The sequence below is a fragment of the Gallus gallus genome, chromosome 5 (genome assembly GCF_016699485.2).
Source record: "Gallus gallus isolate bGalGal1 chromosome 5, bGalGal1.mat.broiler.GRCg7b, whole genome shotgun sequence".
Lineage (NCBI taxonomy): Eukaryota > Metazoa > Chordata > Aves > Galliformes > Phasianidae > Gallus > Gallus gallus.
In genome coordinates this window covers 21351835-21371304 of record NC_052536.1, presented here as the reverse complement: position 1 = coordinate 21371304, position 19470 = coordinate 21351835, and the positions used below count along the sequence as shown (strand labels likewise).

The window sequence follows — 19470 nt, the reverse complement described above, 5'->3', positions numbered from 1 at the left end:
TCAGAAATAACACCTCGGCCGAAGGAGAACGCTCGGGATAAGCGGTTTCCCGTTATTCCCCCCCACCACCCCCCCCACCACCGCTCCGCCAGGTGTTGGCGCACGCCATTTCTCTCGGTAACGATTCCCGAGGTAACCGCCCGCTCCCAGAGGCACAAATCGGCCATTGGAGAGAGGGGTTTATTGCGTTCCTTTCTGCGGGCCGCGCATCAGCCTCCGCCGGGACCCAATGGACTTTTCGTTGCAGCCCGGGGCCAGGAGGGGCCGCGCAGCCCTCCCCGGCCCGGCCCGTCGGTGCCCCCGAAACCCGCACCCCAGCGCTGCTGGAAAGATAATAATAAAAGAAAATTCATTTCCATCGTCTCCCGCTCCATCCTGGAATCTCTCCCGCTCGTTTGGGTTTTTTTTTTTTGTTGTTGTTGTTGTTGTTGTTTTGTTTTGTTTGTTCGTTTGTTTTGTTTGCTTTGTTTTGTTGCTGTTATTCGAGCATCAACTTCGCTGAATAGAAATCGCCGCAGAACCGCGCAGCTTCTTTTGCACAGCGGTGCCTCCGCAGCCGCACTGCCCGCGGTGCCCGCACTGCCCGCACTGCCCGCACTGCCCGCACGCAGCGCGCACGGCGGCCCAGGAGGTGCGCGGGGCTCCTCCGGCTGCGGGCAGCGGGCATCGGGAGCGCCCCGCAGCCGCCCGGCTCCGGGTCTGCCTGGCAGTGGGGGGAAAGCGGCGTGCGTTACGCTGCTTTGCTTTTTATTGAGTCGTGGAGAGGGAGAGAGGAAGCTGCGGTGGGGGGGGGGGGGAAGCCGGGAGGTAAAGAGAGAAACGGAAAAACGAGGAAAGAATTAAGCAGGTAATAAAGAGAATAAGGAGGGAAAATCCTCTGGAAGCTGTCTTGGAACAGAAACCTGCGGGAGCTCGGGGCGGCCGCACGGCTCCGAGAGAGCGGAATGATCGGGGACCAAGAGTGGGGGACGCGGGGGGAGCCCCGTTCTCTCAAGGGCAGCTCCGAGCGGTGACCCCGCGGCTCCCTCCGTCCCCTCGGCTGCTGCCTCCCCACAAACCCCCCGGGGGCGGCGGCTGCCTCAGCACCCCCTCCCCCCCCACCCCGAGCCGCCCCCCGCTCCCCCAAATACATACAAAGAGATGAAAGCCGCGGGGCTGCCCCGCTCCGCGCTGGGAAATGAGCCGGGGGCAGCGGGGGGACACGCGGGCTGGGCTCGGGGGGAGCCGCTGGAAAACAGGGAGCCGCCGGAGCCCCCGATCCCGAAGGAGTTAAGGGCCTTCTTCTTCTCCTTCCTTTCCTTTCTTCCTGGCTTTTTTCTTTCTTTCTTATTCATTTTTTTTTCTTTTTTTCCTCTTTTTTTTTTTTTTCTCTTTGACTGAAGAACTGTGGATGCAGTTTGCGTAATATCTTTATTACCGAGAACTTCAAGGTAAGCGGGCAATAGGAACCAGATGTGGGGCCGGGAGGAAGGCAGGGTGAGGGCGAGGGGACGTGCGAGGGGCAGCGGGAGGTACCCGAGGGAGGGGGCATCGCGTTGGCTGCCGGGGGGGGGGGGGGGCGGAAGGTGCGCAGTGATTTATTTGTAAGCCCCTTTTGGGCCGCCGTTGACCTCTCGGAACAGTAAGGCCCCTTCCAGCCTCCGCTCCTTTGCAAGTTCACGTCTGACGGTCCCAAAGCCTATTCTGTGCTCTCGGAGGCCCCGTTGCATCCCCTCCCTGTCCCCCCCGGTTAGTTACACCTGGAGAGAGCGCGGCTGTCCGGAGGTAAAGAACCACAGCCGGGTGCCCGCTGCCCGGAGACGGGACGGCCCCGGGGGAGCAGGGAAGGGGTTAACGGGGCTAGGGGAGGCCCAGAGGCCCAGAGTCGCGGGGACCCGTGCTAAGGAGCCCGAGGGGGAGGGGAGGGGGGGGGCGTGGGGTTGGAGGTCCCGCAGCTGCGCCGCTCGGCCCGGGGTCGGAACGAATGGAGCGTGGCAGCAGCGCGAAGCCCCGCGCATCCCCGCGCCCGTCCCGATCCGCGTTAACGCCATGCGCTCGCCTGCTCCGTCTTCTATTTTTTAAACATAAAAAACTTTATTTCTTTTAATGCGAAAGATACGACCCCCACCCCCCTCCGCCTCCACACCCCCATCCGCATCCACGCACACCCCTCCCCGGGCCCCCTCCCCTCCACTGTCATCATCTCCGTATTAATTGGGGGAGAGGTCTCTCTTTTTTTTCTTTCTTTTTTTTTTTTCCTGTGCGTGGGGGGGAAAACGCCGAGAAGAGCCTCTTTGGGCGGCGGAGAGTTCGGAGGGAGAGAGAGTGTGGGAGAGAGGGAGGGAGGGAGGGAGGGAGGCAGGCAGAGAGGCAGAGCCCCTCTGAGCGCGGATCGGGGCCGGGCGGCCGCTGCTGAGCCCTCTTACAGCTCCCGGCCCCGCCGTGGGTGTGCGCGTATGCGGGAGGGGGAGAAAGAGAGGCTCCTGGTGCCCCTCCAAGCGCATTAAGGACACTCGGGCCTTTTAATTTTAGGAATGAATGCTGATACTTGTGTTTCTTATTGTGATCCGGCTGCCATGGATTCCTACTACAACGCAGCCTCCCAGGGCGCAGACGGCTCCTCGCCTTTTAGGGCATTTCAAGCGAGTGACAAGTTCGGCCCCGCTTTCCTGGCCGCCAAAGGACAGAGCTTCGGTGACAGCGGCGCGAAGTGCCGGAGCCGCTACAGCCCGCAGGAATGCCCGTCCCTGGACGGCAGCGGGCAGGCGCCGGGCCCCGCCGCGCCCCCGCCCGCCTTTAGCAAATACCCGCAGCCCCAGCAGCAGCCGCCGCACCTCTACATGCAGCGCGGCCCCTGCAAGACCCCCCCGGAGAGCAACCTCAAGCTGCAGGAGAGCGGCGGCCACAACGGAGCCCTGCAGGTCTCCTGTTACGGTGAGTGCGGGCCGCGCGACGGGGCCGGGCCGGAGAAGGGCTCCCGGGGCCGGGGGAGGCTCCGGGGGGGGCTCCGGGGGGAGGCCGCGGGTACCCCTCGCTCCGTTTTGCCGTGGTTTTGCGGCGAGTGCCGAGGCGGGACGAGGCGGAGGCTCGAGGAAATCGCGGTAAATGGGAGAGAAAAGCGGTGCGGAGAGCCGCTCCGTGCCGAACGCCACCGCGGGGAGGCTGCGCCGGGAGAGAACTCGAGGCCAATGTCACCGCGCTCTGCCCCCGCCGCCGTCCCGTCCCTCTCTCCCTCCCGCTGCTGCCCGACGCGGCCGTGCGCCAGAGGAGCCCCGGAGCCGCTCCTCGCGTGTGTCCCGAGGGCTCTCCGGGACGCGCTGTGCCCGGGGGGTCGGGGAAGGGAAAAATAGGAAAAAAAAATAGGAATAAAAATAAATCAAAATAAATCGCCGACCCTCTATTTTTTCAGAAGAAGGGAAAGTGGAAATGAAACCTCTCCCCTGGTCCCTCGGTGCGCTGCGGGCACGGCGGGGCTGCCGTGCCTCTGTTCAGGTGCGCCCGCCGTGACTCCGCCGGGCAGGAAAGGGAACGCTGACATGGACGGGCCCTGCCGGGTGCACTGGGAGTACAGGGAAGGGCAGCGGAGAGAGCTGGGGGGACGGTAGTGCCGAGAGGGACCCGGAGATCCCAGCTCCCGCGTCCCCGTCTCTCGCCGTCACATCAACGGCTGCTTCTGCGCCCTCTTTGCTTTCTCTTTCTCCCCCACGCACCTTCCTTTCCCCCTGTGCAGGTGTACAAGCGCGCAGAGTAACCTCCCCGGCCCCATCCGCCCTGAGTAAACCCGAACGGGTCCTTGCACCCCTCGCCTGTGGCCCCGGGCCCCGCTCTCCTCCCAGCCGCTCCCCGCTGTCATTTACTCTGCGCCAAGACCCGCTCCTCCGTGCCAGCCGGGGCCGCTCCCGTCACCCCATTTTGGGGCTGCACCCCTTTCTTTGGGAAGGGGTCGAGGCCGGCTGGTGGCCACTCCGCATCCACGGAGCCTCGGGGCGCTGTGGGGCAAAGCGGGGCGCGGGGGGAGGCTTGTGCTGCCCCACCACTAACCGGCTCTCTTGTTTCCGTAGGCTGATAAAGCCCCGGGCTCCAGCTTAGCCCGCGAGGGCATTTTGCGGCCCCGGCCAGTGCCGCCCGAATCTGCCCCCGCCGTCACGCCAGCGGGCGGCCCCGGTCCGTCTCTAAGGGGACTTCGGAAGGAGCCCCGAGTCGGGAGCGGATGGCCCGGCCCGGCCCCGCGCGCCGTGTGGTGCAGCCGGGATCGGTGGGGCTGTAATAGGAGCCACATGGCTCCTCGAGGATAATTAACAACAACGCTAATAACGAGGGCTAACGATTTAGGAGGGCGTCTCTCTAATGGTAGCCACGTTCGGTTTCCTCGGAGCGAAAGCGGCGATGGCGGCCGCGGGCTGAGCCGGGACCCTCGGGACGGAGGCGGAGGCGGCCGTTCCGCTCCCGCGGACCGCACGGGACGTCGGAGCGGCGGCGGTTCGCTCGGGACGGCCGGGAGAGGCCGAATCCCCGCCGCTGCTCCGGCGCTTGTCCGTCTCTCCGGGCCGCTCACCGGGGCTCGGTCCGCTATTAAAATAACCCTCCCTCCTCCCTCAAAAAAAAAAGAAATATACACATATATATGTATATATATATAGATGTACACGTATATAATAACAGAGCGAGAAAAGCACGAGGCCGCGGAAAACGGAGCCTCTCCCCAGCGGTGCTCTCAGCCGCTCCTCGCTGCGCTCGTTGCGCTGGGGCCGATGCCCGTGCGAGCCGCTCGAGCCAGCCGGGGGATTTCTTCTTTAATTTTAATTCCTTAATAAACACGTTCCGAGCTATAAAAAGCCCCCGCCTGCCATTTATAGCTCCCGGCGTCTATTTCCAGATCGAATCCCTTCCATTGCATTGTACGGATAAATATAGGCAGGGAGAGCAGCGGCCGCGCATCGGCGCAGGAAGCGAACGGCGGTTCTCGGGGCGCTCCCGCGGGGCTCCCCCCGCTGCGGACGGCCGCGCTCGGCTCCCGCTGGCACCGCCCTAACGGGGGGCTGCGGGGCGGCCCGCGGAGCGGCGCCGGCAATTAAAGCGAAATCTTCAATAAAGCCCCTCGCGGCATCCGAGGATGATTGATGCGGCGCGGTGATTGAGGCGCTGCTTCCACAGCGCGGAGCCGGAGTTAAGTTGCGCGTCCCGAACTTCTGCGCGCCTATACCCGCACACGGCAACACGCGCAGAAGTAGGGGCTGGAAAAAGCGCTTCGGGCGGTGGAGGGAATGCGATGGGGACGCGTACCCGCGGGGGGCAGAGAGAGGAAACGGCCTTCTTCGTACGGAGGAAATCTGTAAGTGCGGGGTTAAGCACATAACGAGCATTTCTTGTCTTTAGAGAGCAGCAAAAAGCGCACTCTGAAGCGCGTTGTTGTTAGCAGAAAGCGAGCGCCGTAGGAATTATTTGTCCGCTGCGCGCTTTGTTATTATCGCTATTATTTTAATCGACACTTCTAACGCTTTTCTCTTCCCCTCCTCCCCCCGATGCACGCGGCAGGGCCCCCGCCTCCGGGACGATCCGTGCCCGGTGCCCGCCGATGCTATCGCGGTGGCACCGCTCTCCCCGTGCTCCCCGCGCCGGCCCCAAGCGGGGCGACGCCGCGCCCCCCCCCCCCTCCGCCCCCGGGCCTGGTTCCCTCGGATCCCCGCCCGCCTCGGTGCGCTCAGGGCGGACGGTACCGCGGGGTTCGGGGTGCGCCGCCGCCCCCGTGCCGGCTCCTGCCCCGCGGCCGAAGAGAGGCGGGCGGGGAGAGGGGGAGCTGCCCGCACCCCGAGGGACGGGAGGGGTGGGGAGGTGCTGCCCCGGCCCCCCGCTATAAAGGGATGCCGTCGGGACGCGCGGCGCGGCGCCAGCGGAGCGGGGACGGAGGAAGGAGGACGGAACCTCGGGGAGGAGAAGGGCGAGCGGCCGCGCCGGCGCTCTCCTTCCCTCAATAGGGTCAACGGATCCGCCGCGCAGGGAGAGGAGGGAGCTCCCGCCGGGAGTCGGGCCGAGGCGCTCGGCGGTGCGGGGCCTCCTCCGCGGGAGCTGCGGGACCCCCTCGGGCAGCGGCACGCCAAGGTAGGGCCCCGCTCGCCTCTCGCCCTCGGGAGGGTTCGGTCGCCGCTTTTCGCGGAGATGCGTCGCGTTTCTCGCGGCTCGGCCGGAGGTCCGGCTGGGGAGACCTCGGTAGGATTCCCGGCCCGGGCTGTTTCTACCGCTCACGTGTCGGCGGAGCGGAGCTCCCCCCGGGAAGGTCTCTTTTCACGGCAGCGCTGTTTGTTTTCCATTCGTCCGCCGCCGAACGGGATTAGCTCCGCTTTGGCCCCGCGCTGCTGTAGCGCACGATGTGACCTTACCGGCGACGGGACGGGTGCGGAGAGAGAGAAAAAAACCTTCGACTCGTCCTCGTCTGAATTGTTTTGAAACAGACGGGAAAAATACCGATGGGGAGAGAGATTTGGAGATGCTTACCGCGTGCGTCTTTTCCTAAGGGTTTGATGTGCTATTAACAATATATGCTGATGCCAGATAGCGCAAACGAGCTGCGTGTGTGTTATCTGGAGCTGCAGGCTGTTTATTTTGTGCTCCCTTTGAGTGCTCTCGGTGCGGTTGCATGACTAACCGGCTGCAGTGATTCACTGGCTGCTTTCTGGGTGATTGCTCCAAACGAGTTGTGAATCAAAAGAGAGCTCCCTGGCTGTAGTTTCTAACCTCCCAAGTCAAAACCCGGAGCGGGTTTAAGGGGAGCTGATGAGTACGCTTCAGTCGTTCAGATCTTGAAGATTTATCCCCTTTCCAAGCCCTGCGTTCAGAATCGTGATGAGTTTCCCTCGTGAGAGAGGTGGCGGCTGGGAGGCTCGCAGCCAAGCTCTGCGCTGGAGGACATCTCCAGCCCATCAGCCGCCCCGCTGCCCGGCTCTCAGGCTGAGTCCGTTCAGGGCCTTTCAGCAGTTGTATAATTCTCAGCTAAGGAGCGTGGTGCGCTTCGGGCAACAAGTGACTTCTCATCCCATTTTTTTTCAGGGGGAAGAGCTGAGGTTCAGAATGCACGAGCAGCTCATGCAAGGCCAGGGTGCCGCCACGCAGCGGCATCAGTGCGATCTTCCCCAGGCCCAGCTCCAGCAGCAGGACTGTCCCGCAGCTGGGGAGGGATTGGTGGAGTTACTGGGAAAAGTCAGCAGGCAGAGGTCCCCCGGTTTGATTTCGGAGGGGGTGGACTTGGCTTTCCTGAGCCAGGCCCTTGTTTGGTGCAAGAAGTTGTAGCAATCAGTGTGTTCTCGTGTGCCCGGGTGCCTCGGCACAAGAACAGAGGCTCAGACTGCCAACCCACATGAATGGGCTCAGCTCGGGCGGCCCAACAAGTAATGGGTCGGTCACTGCTTTTCAGAAAATGCTGAGAAATCCGTGCCCCAAAAGCAATGTGTTTCTAAGGCATTTCTCCTCCTCCTGGAGGAAAAAAAAATCCTGATCTAACTATCCATCAGTTTGGAAAGTAAAGGAGATATGCTTCCAAATGCACAGAGAGATGCTTCCATAAGGAGCTTTCCTTATGCATGGAGATACGCTTCCAAAAGGAAAAGGGACAGCTGTGGATGAGGAGAAGCCTGAGCTGTGACACAGCTGGTAGAGGATGCTGTGATTTGAGAATCATTTACAGAAGGGTGGATGGGAACATTCCATATGAATAAAATGCAATTTACAGTTTATTTACAATTTACAAATTTAGAGTAATTTACAACTGTTGTATGACGGTTTGCTACCCCAGCTTCTTAAGTAAAAGGAGAAAGCTACATATATATTAAATAAATGACCTCTTTATTTTCTGCATGAATTCAGGCAGATCAGTGCTGTTACATGCACTGACTCTGCTGGGCTGTGATTTTGTTTGTGCTCACACGCAGTCTTTGCATTTTGACTGTCACCGCTATAGGCACAGTGTGAAAGAACACTTCTGGTCAGCGTAGTGTTGAGGGCACTTTTCTGTCGAGGAGAGATGGAGGGAGAAGGGATCAGAGACAGAAGAAAGGAGGCAGGGAAGGGGAAGCTGGGAAACCTCGGAGCAGTGGTGTGCAGTGGCAGACAGCTCTGTGTGGAAGGTGGTCTGGGACTGATTTTATGGACAACACAAACCCACCAGCATCAAATTCTTCATCTCTCCATTGGGGATAGCTGTGATTCAGCAGTCAGTAGCTGCTGCACTCGGGTCCCTGCAGGGCCTGACTGTGACAGGCTGATATGTCGTATGCTGTGGTCTAGCTTTGTCTTTGCCAAAGACTTAACTCAGTGATTAAATGCCTATTGAATCTGATAATTACTTTTTTGGGGAAAATGTGAATTAAGGTTTTACTCTGGTGTTTATCTGCTTGGTGGAATCAGTACTATCTCTAGGTATGTTCCTTATTAGCAAGAGCCGTACTTGTTAGGTGCGAGGCAAGTGCTTTAGCAGGTACCGGAGTTAGAAGGGCAAGATGTTTCAGTCAATGACAGGTGTGCTGTCCACCGAGGTGCTGCGAAAATTTCCTGCTGCCTTGAAGACAGCAACTGCCTTTGTTTGGTAAAAGTCCGTGAGCAGGGATGTTGCTGGGACACAGCAGTGGGAGGGACACAGCAGTGGGAGCCACCACGCCAAGCAGAGCCATGGAGGGTTGCAGGGGCCTTGAGATGAGGAGCAGTGTAATGAGAAGCTCGTGCAAATCCTCCATACAGTTCTGGTGGTGAGGTGTATGTGTACGTGTATGGCAGAGGGATCATAACTAAAACCAAATTTGAAGAGTCCAAGCAAGACAGGGCTGGTTATTCGATGAGAAATGAGGAAACTGAGAAGACAGAACACACTGGGCAGGCTTCTATCTGGGGAAAACAACAGGAACTTGTAATATCAAGCCTAAAAATGACTCCTGTTCATTCCTCTTGTGTTTAGGGAGGTAGACAGGGCTTTGCGTGCAAACACCACTGCACCGAAGAAGCACCTCGGGTCTCACTGGTTCCTCCCTGCACAGAAGCAGCCTCCTCAGATGCTGCTGCTGACTGCTTCAGCTGTGAGTGCTAATGCTGGTGTCAGGGTAGGGCTTGGTTTCCTAAGGGGGAAACAGGGAGCTGCATATTCTTCTGGTGCGAGGAGGATCAGATAACGAAGGTGCGTACAGAAAGCCAAGCTAGTTGGAAGCTATAGGAAGTGAAAGGAATCCACACAAGAATAAAAGCAAAACAAAGCTGTAAACTTCAGCGAGTCAAGGGCAATGTTGGGAGATTTCCCAGCAGTGGTCAAAGACAATGTGAGAATGACACTCTGCAGGGATAGTGTGCAGGGAGACCCGTGGGCCCGGCTACAGGACCCCAGTCTGCTAGGTGATGGGGAACTTGGGGCTGGGGGAGGTTTTGGGGCAAGGGCTTCTGAAGGAATGGAAAACTATCCCAAACTGGAAACTGAAGGATATGAAAACTGAAGGAACTGAAACCAGGATAGCAGTGTGCTGGGTGTGCAGCTGTGCGCAGTGCCGCTGGGCTGTCACGTAGGGGTTGGTCACCCATAGGACTGTCCATTTCCAGCATGTGTGTTCTGTAACACAGGGAAACATCAGGGATTTCCAGCCCCAGCAATGCCACTGGCAAAAGGACTCCCTAGGAGGTTATCACGTGTCTGTTTTCCAGTTGGATGGAGCCCGGCCTCGGAGCACTGATCCATGAGGAGAGCATGAGGCTGAGCACCGGGCAGGTGCGGGCTGCAGCCCAGCCCGTGTGCTGGTGTCTGGGTCAGGAGGCTGCGAGCCCTCCCGGAGCACTGAGTGGTTCTGTTCCAGCCTCTCCTCCGATGGTGCATGCCCAGACCTCATCCTGGAGCAGAGTCAGGAGCACAGCTGTGGCAAGGACCCATACCTGAGAGCTGAGAAACGCTCAGTTATAGACATAATCTGGCTTATCAAGATTTGCTCTGAACTTTTGTAAGCAGATTGGAGCCAGATATCAGTCTGAGCTAGACAGGACACAGCCAAATGCTAGAAGGCAAGAGGAAGAGGAGACCCACCTACATTGGCAGAGGACCTGCAGACGTTTTGTGCTCCCCACGTCTCCAGATGCCAGTGGGGACTTCCAAGATAAATAGCCGGTGGACCAATTGCTAGACATCTAGGCAGATTGTGGAGAAGGAGGAGGCCAGAAACACTCCATGAAGCCGTGGGATTTATGGCAGAGCTTAAATATTGCATTTCAGCCCTTCAGCAGGAGTCGGAAAGCTGCTACTGGAAGAGAGGGAAGCCGGTTGCTTTAAGTCATACAGTGTCCTGTGCTGGAGAGAAGAGTATTTTCATCCAGCTCATACCACTTCAAACTGTTAGAAGGACTTTTGCAGGATAGAGAGCAATGGGGGGATTGGCTGCAACATCAAACATGAGTGCAGCGGCTGGGTTAAGTGTGGCTCTGGTAGGGAATGGAAATATGGGGAGGCTTGTTGTAAATATACGGCTAGTCAGGACAGAGCCTCGTAAAAACCCACTGAAAGGCCCAAACACCGCTCAGGAAGCAGGGGCACCTGGAGCTGCACTTACTGAGCTGGGTGATGCTGCTTTTAAGTTAGGGCTGAGGCTGCAGCAAGGCTTTGTGGTGCCCAGGGCCGGATATTAAGTTTGTGTTCAGACCAACCCTCTTTTAATTTCCTTTCAGGAGGGGTACGTTTGTGGCTGATTCTATGAAAAATCCCCTTTTCCTTGGCCTTGGTGGCAAAAAGTGGTGTTCTTGATTGTATATCCAATTTGCCTGCGTTTGGCAGTGGTCCACTTGAGAGTGAGGCCCATGGAGGAACCCAAGCTGCTGTAGCAAGAGAGGGACTGCTGCATGTGTGTGTAATGTACGCGCATTGCAGATGCTTGTTCAGGTTCTGCAGTCGTTAATCAGAACTAGACAGAGTGGGAGACAATGGGGCAACCCAAAACGGAGCAATTCATGGGTGGAGAAGAAATTCCAGCAGGACACTGAGCCTGTGGGCTCCGGAGGAGATCCCAGCAATGTTCAGTGTGCAGATTGCTGAGGGTGGCGTCTGATCACTGAGCCTTTCAACCCTTAAAGACATGGCTCGTGTGAAAGAAAGAGGTTTGGGCAATGTTTGTAATGCTTGCTTCTGTGGGCAGGCCCCTGGGCTGTCTCTTTGAGCTACCAGCCAGCTCTTGGGCCTTGTTTCTTGTCCTCATTGGGAGAAAGGCCAGCAAGCTCTGTGCTGTGTAAATTACATTAATCAAAGGATGTTTGTGCCTTGCCATTAATAGATAATATCTGGGATGTGCTGTACTGGGTTCATTTTTGGTTTTCATTGTGGATCTGTGGAGGTGAAAATGGCTTTCATGCTGGGACAAGTGCATACCAAAGTGTGGCATGGGTTCCCCACCACCTGTGCACTCAAGAGACTAACAGAGCAGGAAATGCTTGGCTGGCCACACTGTTCCTGTGACAGCTGATGGCATCTTTGTAAATGGTGACCTTTCAGGGGAAGTCCCCAGTGTGAGAGAAGAGCAACATGGCACTGGATGGTCCCTCAGTCTTCACAGTCCTCCTGGGCACCAACCCAACTGCCAGGGTCTCATCTGCAGGCCTTCAAGGGCTACAGAACACCACATACTTCTTGTGAGAGGGGAATCTCTGCTGCATACTGATGGGGACAGGCACAGAGCTGACATCAGACCAAAGTGAACCTGACTGTAGGCTGACTAGATGCTGCAAAACTTGCTAGCACATAAATATGGCATGTGCATGATCCCATAGTGGTTCAAACCCTAGATACCTTCACCTAACTTTTTGGTGTGGAAATGAACTCATGTCCTGGCATCACATGGAAATATGCAGCATTCTTATTTCTTCTTTCTTGCACAATTTACAGAAAACCGTTCTGCTTCATCCAGTAGATGTGGGATTACAAGAAGAGAGTTCAAGGAGCTACAAACAGCCTTCAGAAATGCTCCTGGAATCAAAGCGGGGTGTGAGGCAAAAAAGATTCATTCAGCAAGAATGCCTGCTTTGTTGTGTCTATTCTCTTCAGAGTAGCCGAGGAGAACCTTTCTGGGAAAGCTTAGAATTTAAAGACAAAATATTGTATGGGAGACAGGGAAATAGAAAACCAAATGATAAGTGTTCATGAGAGTTCATTATGTCAGAAACCCTCCAAAAATAAGAGGTTCTGAGGTTTTGCTATGATATCAATACCACTGGATTTCTTGAGGTTGTGTTCTCTTACACCAAGAGATAACTGGTTGTAGTGGAAATGCTAAGTCAGGGCCTGATCCAGTGATTGAGCACCTGGTGGCAGGCAGGGCAAACCCAGGGAAGCTCAGGTGTGTGCAACGCCCCTGAGTGACTGGACCCTTCCCAGACCTTATTTAAGGGTTGGTAGTGGAGGCAAGGGTATCTCGGTGGTGGATCCTGTATTCCTGAGGCTTTTGGAAGGTAAGCAGCTTTTTTTCCTTTATTTCTGTGACCACAGCTGTTGCATTTGAGCACATCTTCACTAGTTGCAGCCTAGGATTTTGCTACTATGCTGTCATTGCTGTGCATTCCATCGCATTACACCGGTTTTGGGGAAAGCATAGAGAGACGATGGATAAATGCTGCAGGGAACATGATGAGTTTCTTGGATGGGCTAGATCTCAAAAGTAGGTTTCCAAAGATGAGGAGAAATCCTATTGAGCTGTAACTTCTGGGTACATTACTGCTGTTCATTGCTGTTGATGTTGTTGGGCCTTTGCCTGAGATTGAATCTGACAGATAATATTTGTTGGTAGCTATGGGTTTCTTTAGAAAATGTCTTGAAGCTTACCCAAAAAGGAACCAGCAGGCTGTGACAGCAACCAGGCTTCTAAGGGATGAATTTTTCACCATATTTGGGGGCCTAGACATGAAGAACGTGCAACGAGGCAGATGCTTTTTGGCCAAAGTATGTCATCAGGTTTGTTAGATGCTAAAAAATGTGGTAGGACCATTCTATGGCTGGTGGCATGGGGAAGGTTTGACTAGTGCTGGGAGGAGACATTGATTCTGGCTGCAAGTGCCTAATGCTGGCATATATGTCCCCTTGTATAATGCCTGGTCTCCTGGTGCTGCTCCTAAAGGTCTGGGTATCTTGCATAGTACTGGAAACTTAGGAGTGGGCACCCGAATCACCCTCTGGGTACTTCACAGAAGAACAGTAGATGGACCAGGACTAACCCAGTCCTTGGTCTGTTCTGTTTACTTTAGTCACTTTCAGAGAAGAAGAAGGGGAAAGCACAGTCCGATTCCGATTGTCCTCTTCAGCCATTACCCAGGAACCATAGCATGCTCCTTACAAGCAGTTCCTGAATTTTAGCCACTTGGCATGCCAGTCTGGCCTACCTAGACCCTGCAAAAGGCTCCCAGTGGAACAGGTTGGGTATTTCCAGAGGAAAAAGTGACTTCTACCTGAGGTAGAATAAACAGTCTCTAAGGTAGGCTCATATGTGGACACCTGGCTGATTTCCCCCCATCCCTGGAGATGGGGAGCTCATAAAATCATTTGAGCTGGAGGGGACTCTTAAAGGCCATCTAGCCCAACTCGCCTGCAATGAACAGGGGCACCCACAGCTACATCAGGGTGCTTAGAGCCCTATCCACCCTGACCTTGTGTGTCTCCATAGATAGGGTGTCCCCCACCTGTCTGGGCAAAATGAGCCTAAAGCAGATAAGCCATTGTGTTGCCACAGTGACTGTGTCCGCCTACTAATATGTGAGGGGCCTCCTGGCCCAGGAGTAGCTGTCAGAGGTGCTGGGTGGGCCCAAAAAAAATGAGAACAAAGCCATGAATGTTGAATCTGATGGAAATAATTTCCTTGCTGGGGGGATAATGAGGAATGGCCAGGTTCATCTCACAGGGTGATAATGGAGCACTGTGGCTTTCTTCTCTGTTTGGCTCACACTATGTTCTTGACAAATTACACTCATACACACTATCTCTCTCAGCTGGTAGTTATTTTACAAAGGAGTTGTTTCAGGGGAAGGTTATTTATTCCAGTATGCACTACAGCCTAAGTGAACTGGACTCTACAGCAGTTACGATATGTGTTTATAAGCACCAGCTCCATCTGCTGTAGGAAATGACCATGCGGTTTGACTTAAGCTGATTGAGAAAGCTGCATGTCCACTTCAGAAAAGAGAACACAAGCTGCCAGTGCTCCTGGAGTCCCCAGTCCCAGGCACGGCTCTGGGAACTGGCAGACCAGCCAAAGGGCTTTTTGACCCCCTCTTTGCGTTAGAGAGCTCCTACTGCTCCTTCTTGGCACTAATATCCTCATGCTAAAGCCCTGGTTTCTTGGAATCCACAGCCTTCTGTGTTCACTGAAGGACTTTTATAGCTTGGTGGACCACTACTTACATCTGACTGTGTGCCTTTTCCTAAGAGTCTTAAGAACGAAATGAGTTGCTTCAGCAATTGCACGTGCCTTTCATGCATGCTGCAACATTATGACCAAAGCATACAGTCAGATAGCAAACCTGGGAAGCTGGGTTTGAGTTGAAAAGGAAGAAGAAAGTAACCTGCTGTGGCCCAGCAAGCTCTCCTTGCAGATATCTCTTCTTATCCAACCCAAGGGTTGGAGATGCCCCAGGAGGCAGAGAACAGCCAGTTCTGTTCCCCATAGCGGATGCCCCGAGTCTTTGGATGTTGGGAACTGAAGTGATCCTGGCTCTGCCCAGCAGTTTGCACATAATTGTTGATGGGTTCCTGAGTCATACAGCCAAAAGGTGATTTGTGCTGGTGAGCTGAAGGTGGGGATGTGACAGACTCATGGAGTCTTTCCAGGTGCCTGGCAGGGTGAGCATCGCTGCTGCAAATAGATTTCTGGGGCAAATTCTCCTTTTTGCAAGTTCCTAAAAACAATTTCTGTAAATACTTGCTAATGTTTACTTGACATTTGCAGTCAAGCATGTCAGTATGATCCTACCCTGGAATGTTAACTGGAAACAAACACAAAAGTGGGCATGAGCAGCGCTGATGTGAGTGCAGTTTTTAATTTAGGCTGATTTTCATGGTCGTCATCTTTCACGTAATGACCCGCTTCTGCTGAGAATTAGTGGTGCTGCAGGACTTTTGCTGTTTTCAGGTGGTGTGACTTTTTGTCCTCTGTTCAGAAGCACGATTCCAGAGTCGCTGTGTCTGTCTAACGCTTCCTACAAAAAGCTGCCTCCAGTTGCCTCTAACTTAATTCAAACTTAATGATTTGGGCTAAAAACCTCCACAATATGTTTGCCTCTGGCTGTTTTTATAATACTGAGAGTTTTTTTTAATTTCATCTGAATCAATTAAGCTTTTTCCGAGGACAGAGCTAAAACTAAGTGCATTTTTATTTTCTTCATGTCAAAAAAAAAAAAAGTAATGATCTGACACTGCCTTTTATCAAATGCTCTGGTGCGTGGTGATGTGGAGCACAGTGGAGCTGAGGTTTGGGGAGAGAGCATGTGCCTTCTGCCCGTCCTCTGAAAACCATCCAGGAACAAGACTGAAAGAGCTGTGGTTCTCACTGGCTCAGTAATGACTGAGCTTTGACTCTCACACAGCAGGTTTCACATGCTCTGGACAGGGTTACAGCCAGCTCTGAGCGCACTCCTCTTGCAGTGGCCGTTTCCTCCTGTAGTCGGTCTGGCCTTCCTCAGGCCTGGGTGCTGTAGGGGAGCAGCACGTGACAAAAGCTGTCCCTGGAGAAGTAGTAGCAGACTGGGATATGAAAGATTGTTATGGAAAAAGCTTGGTCTGAAGGCTGGGGAGTGTACTGCATTGAATGGGGGCTTTTTTCCCCCTCTTATGGCTTGGGTTGTGCAGTGCTCTGAGTTATGTGATATGAGGAGTTTACCCTTTCAGCAATTTGCGGCTCCCCTTTCATAAGTAAGAAACGTTTCTGTTGAGGCTTTCCTTGTTCAGCATTACCTAATGGGCTTTTTTTCCCTGAACTGTCATTTGCCCTGCACCTTGCTATTCTCAACTGAAAATGAGAAATGTCAGTTGCTGGCTGTGAACAGCATTCGTTATTCATTTACCAAAGGAATCTCAGGCACATTCATCCCATTTCCTCTGAGTGCCTCATTATCAATAAACCTTTACCTTGCTGCTTCTATAAATCATTTTCATCCCTTTGCTTTGCAAGCCAAGTGCTTGAGGTCTTGAGCAAGCATCTCACAGGAGTCATGGGCCAAGTCAGGTGGTGTTTCTACTCCTTGGTTGGCTGGTAAAACTTCATTAAGAGGGAATTTTTGAGCTGCATGTACATATGGATGAAGAAAGTGTTGTACTGAAGGAAGCAGATGAGAAGTTGGGCAAGAGTTTCAGTCATCCTTGCCTGTCTCTCCATGACCCCAGTGCAAAATTTGCATAGCTGATGTAGCAGCCCTGTTGGCAGTGGGCACAGTTTCCCCCATGGAAGGCTGAGTGCCACTACCATGTCCCTGCTGCAGTAGAGGCTCTTGGTGGTGGATGCTGTTGTGGTACGTACTTGCCTGTACCAGGGTTAGGCAGGGCTGGCAGCCACTGAGGCCAAGAGCTTATTCAAGTCCAGCCAGAGCTGAGATATGTTCTTGTGCCGGGCAGCGGAGGTTAATAGAGCCCTTCTCATGGATGTTTTATGACACTGTTTTGGGATGCATATAAAAGGACTGGGACTTTTGGAGCAATTTAACAAAATATTTGCTTAGGCTGTGTAAGGAGCAGCTGGGGTTTCCAGGCAGGTCAGACATAAATATATGTTCCTTTATCTCCTCTCACGCCTAGGAACTGGGGTGACTGGCCACTGTGGTGCCCATAGCACCATTCCCTGAGCCCATGGTGGGGAGACATTTGGCAATGGATGAGCCAAGCTAGGAGGGGTCTGGAGGCAATCAACCTGTCGCTGCCAGGCTTACTGTTTTGTCTTCATTCTTGGTCAGCAAGTTCCCATTCCAGCTATACTGCTTTTTTGCTTCAGTTTGTGATTTTGCTGCCCTGCTCCTCTCTGCCAATAGAGTTGATCCCTGCCTGCCTCCCATCCCCACTTACTGTGAGTTGGAGGTTTGGTAGCCAGAATCCTAATTTCATTCTGGAGTGCTTACAAAAGCCTGGTGCTTGCAGGAATGTTAGCTGTTCCCAGACCTGGCTGGCCCTGAGTTTTGCGATGTGCAGTGAGGATGGAAATAAGTTCTAGTCATGCTTCCAAGAACAGGCACGTTTGGTAAGGGCTGAATGTTTTCCTTCCCTCATCTGTGCCTTTCTTTACTAATCAGCTGTATAAAATTGAGGTGCAGCAGAACTGTTGTGCTAAAGAACCTGGTCCAGATTTGGTCCAACGTATAAATTCAGCCTTTACTGTGGTTCAGTGAGGTTCAGCCAGCTTTGGGTGTTTTCTGTTTTCATTTCAGCTTTCCAATTTCCAAGCAGGAGCTGTAGTACCCCATTCCCCTTTTGATGTGCTGAGCTCAGGGCTGTCCCAGCATCTCACAAACTGGGGATCCCAGCTCTCCTCACAGTGGGATGCTCTCACTTACCTGAGGCCCTGTGGACCCTTTAGAGGTGAAATCCAAATAAACAGCTGTTGATGGGTGTGCAGGCATGAGTCTATGACTGAGACAATGTAGAAATGCTGTGGAAGAAGGAGACCACTTGTACAGGTAACAAATTCAGAGCCAAAAGGAATCTGGAAGTCCTTCCAAACTGCCTGCAGATCCTTGTCTGCCTCATCTCCCTTCCTGGACAAATGTTTGTTGGTGATGCGTAGGTTTAGTGATAAGGTAGCTTTTGCTGCAGGTGCATACTTCTTGGAGGAGATGCAAGTAGGATGTAGCATAAATTCGCAGGCGTTCCAGCTGGGCTTTGCATGTAGCCTGGAATACTGGGGCCGTGGGTTTGCAGGCATGGTGGTGAAGCATTGATGGTTGGACTAGGTGATCCTAGTGGTCTTTTCCAACCATTATGATTCTGTGATTGACAGCCATTGCCATCCTAAGCACTGAGCTGTCTCTGTGGGATCACCTGGGGTCTGGCTGCCCAGCACCACACAGTGTTGACTGTCACCACCTCCCTCCACTTCCACTTGAAAAGCCATCCTGCCTGCCCCTGGCAAGGCAGAGCAGCATTCCCCAGGGCACTGTGTTGTCACTACTATCACTGTAGACATCCCCATGCTAGGGACGAGAGTCTGATCAATGTGAATACATGGGCTCATCAGGGAGAAGCAAGATTCCCAGCTCCAGTATCTGGCACAAACCTTCATCTCCTTTCACCATAAGAGGTGAAGCAGCTGGCATGCAGCCCAGCAGTTTCATGTGGTCCCAGCAGGGGCAATGGCTGTGCATTCTCTTGCTCCAGTTCTTTTCCTGTGCTGCATTCTGGCAGCCAGTAGGAGAGCTGCAATGGCAGCAGAACCATTTCTGTACCTTCGAAATTTGCTGGTCAGCTCTTTCCTGCTCTTCAAATGCATGTGCCTCACAGAAGGATTTGGGGCATAAACTGTGCCTTTTTGCTCCAGCCACAGCTTCCATTCAGAATTGGCAGAATAGCTTTGTTTCTGTAAAAGCCAGTTTTGTTAGTGTGCTTTAAATACCGTGGCAGAGGAGCAAGTGGCGTGTGGTGCACTCTCAGAGCTGATGCTGAGCTCTCTCATCTGCTGAGCTGATGCTGAGTGAGGTGCAAATTCACCTGCTCAGGGAATAAAGCACTGTGCTCACATGCAAGCCTTCCCAGCTGCCAGAGCAGGCTCTGGCCTGTGTGATAGGTGGGTGTATACATGAGGACTGCTCAGCTTCATGCAGGCTCCAGGGACCCGCAGGTAGGCTGGGCACAAGGAGCTGTGATCATCCTTATCTGGAATAGGAATGGAGGCATTCCAATCAGTTCCCACTCTGCAGCAATGGCAATGCCGCTGTCGTAGTGATGGTGCCTCATACAGGCTCCCACCTCCTGCATTCAGGAGAGGAATAATGCTTAATGCTACACCTGTGACCCAGTGTGGAGGTTTGGTTGATGATCTGCTCTCTGCTAATAAAATCAGTGATTCCAGAGCCAGACACAAAATTCTGCATCTTCTCTCCATCTTTGAATCCATCTTTCTATCTGTAGATCTCAGAGTGCTTGCTCCCTGGATGGGAATAAACCTCAAGATTCTTTCCTTTTAATGAATGAATAAAGGAGCCCAGCTGCTCCTTGTATGTGAATATTTTTTAAATGATTGCCCTGTGCTGCTTTCTGGGCTGCAGTGGCACACAGGAGGCGGAAGGCTGTAACAGCCAACCTGGAAAAGCAGCAGAACAGCTTTACCACAGGTGGAGGAAGGTTCCAGGGCCGTAGGGTTGCTGCTGCTGATGGGGTCCTCAGGGTGTGCAGGCTGGGTGGTGCTGCAGCTCCTTCTTGGTAAGAGATGCAGCCAGTGCTGCCCACACCAGGCCTGAACTTCAGGGCTGCTACTGAAGCATCAAACCACATGCTGCCAACACAGTGCACTGGGGAAACATCCCCGT

At 54.0% G+C, this 19470-nt stretch overlaps 1 protein-coding gene across 4 annotated transcripts in view; it reads left to right on the top strand.

Moving 5' to 3' along the window:
• The first annotated feature begins 1374 nt into the window (after positions 1-1374).
• Positions 1375-19470, top strand: part of ALX4 (ALX homeobox 4) — a 29766-nt gene continuing 11670 nt past the window's right edge. The window contains exons 1-2 of one of the 4 annotated variants that reach the window (NM_204162.2): positions 1375-1430; positions 2512-2913. In NM_204162.2, the coding sequence (NP_989493.1) occupies positions 2514-2913 (400 nt within the window). In that variant the 5' untranslated portion in view covers positions 1375-1430; positions 2512-2513. Of the gene's footprint in view, positions 1431-2351; positions 2914-5079; positions 5312-5860; positions 6079-19470 lie in introns of those variants that run through there. The other 3 variants (XM_046941343.1, NM_001397958.1, NM_001397959.1) reach the window with 3 other exon arrangements.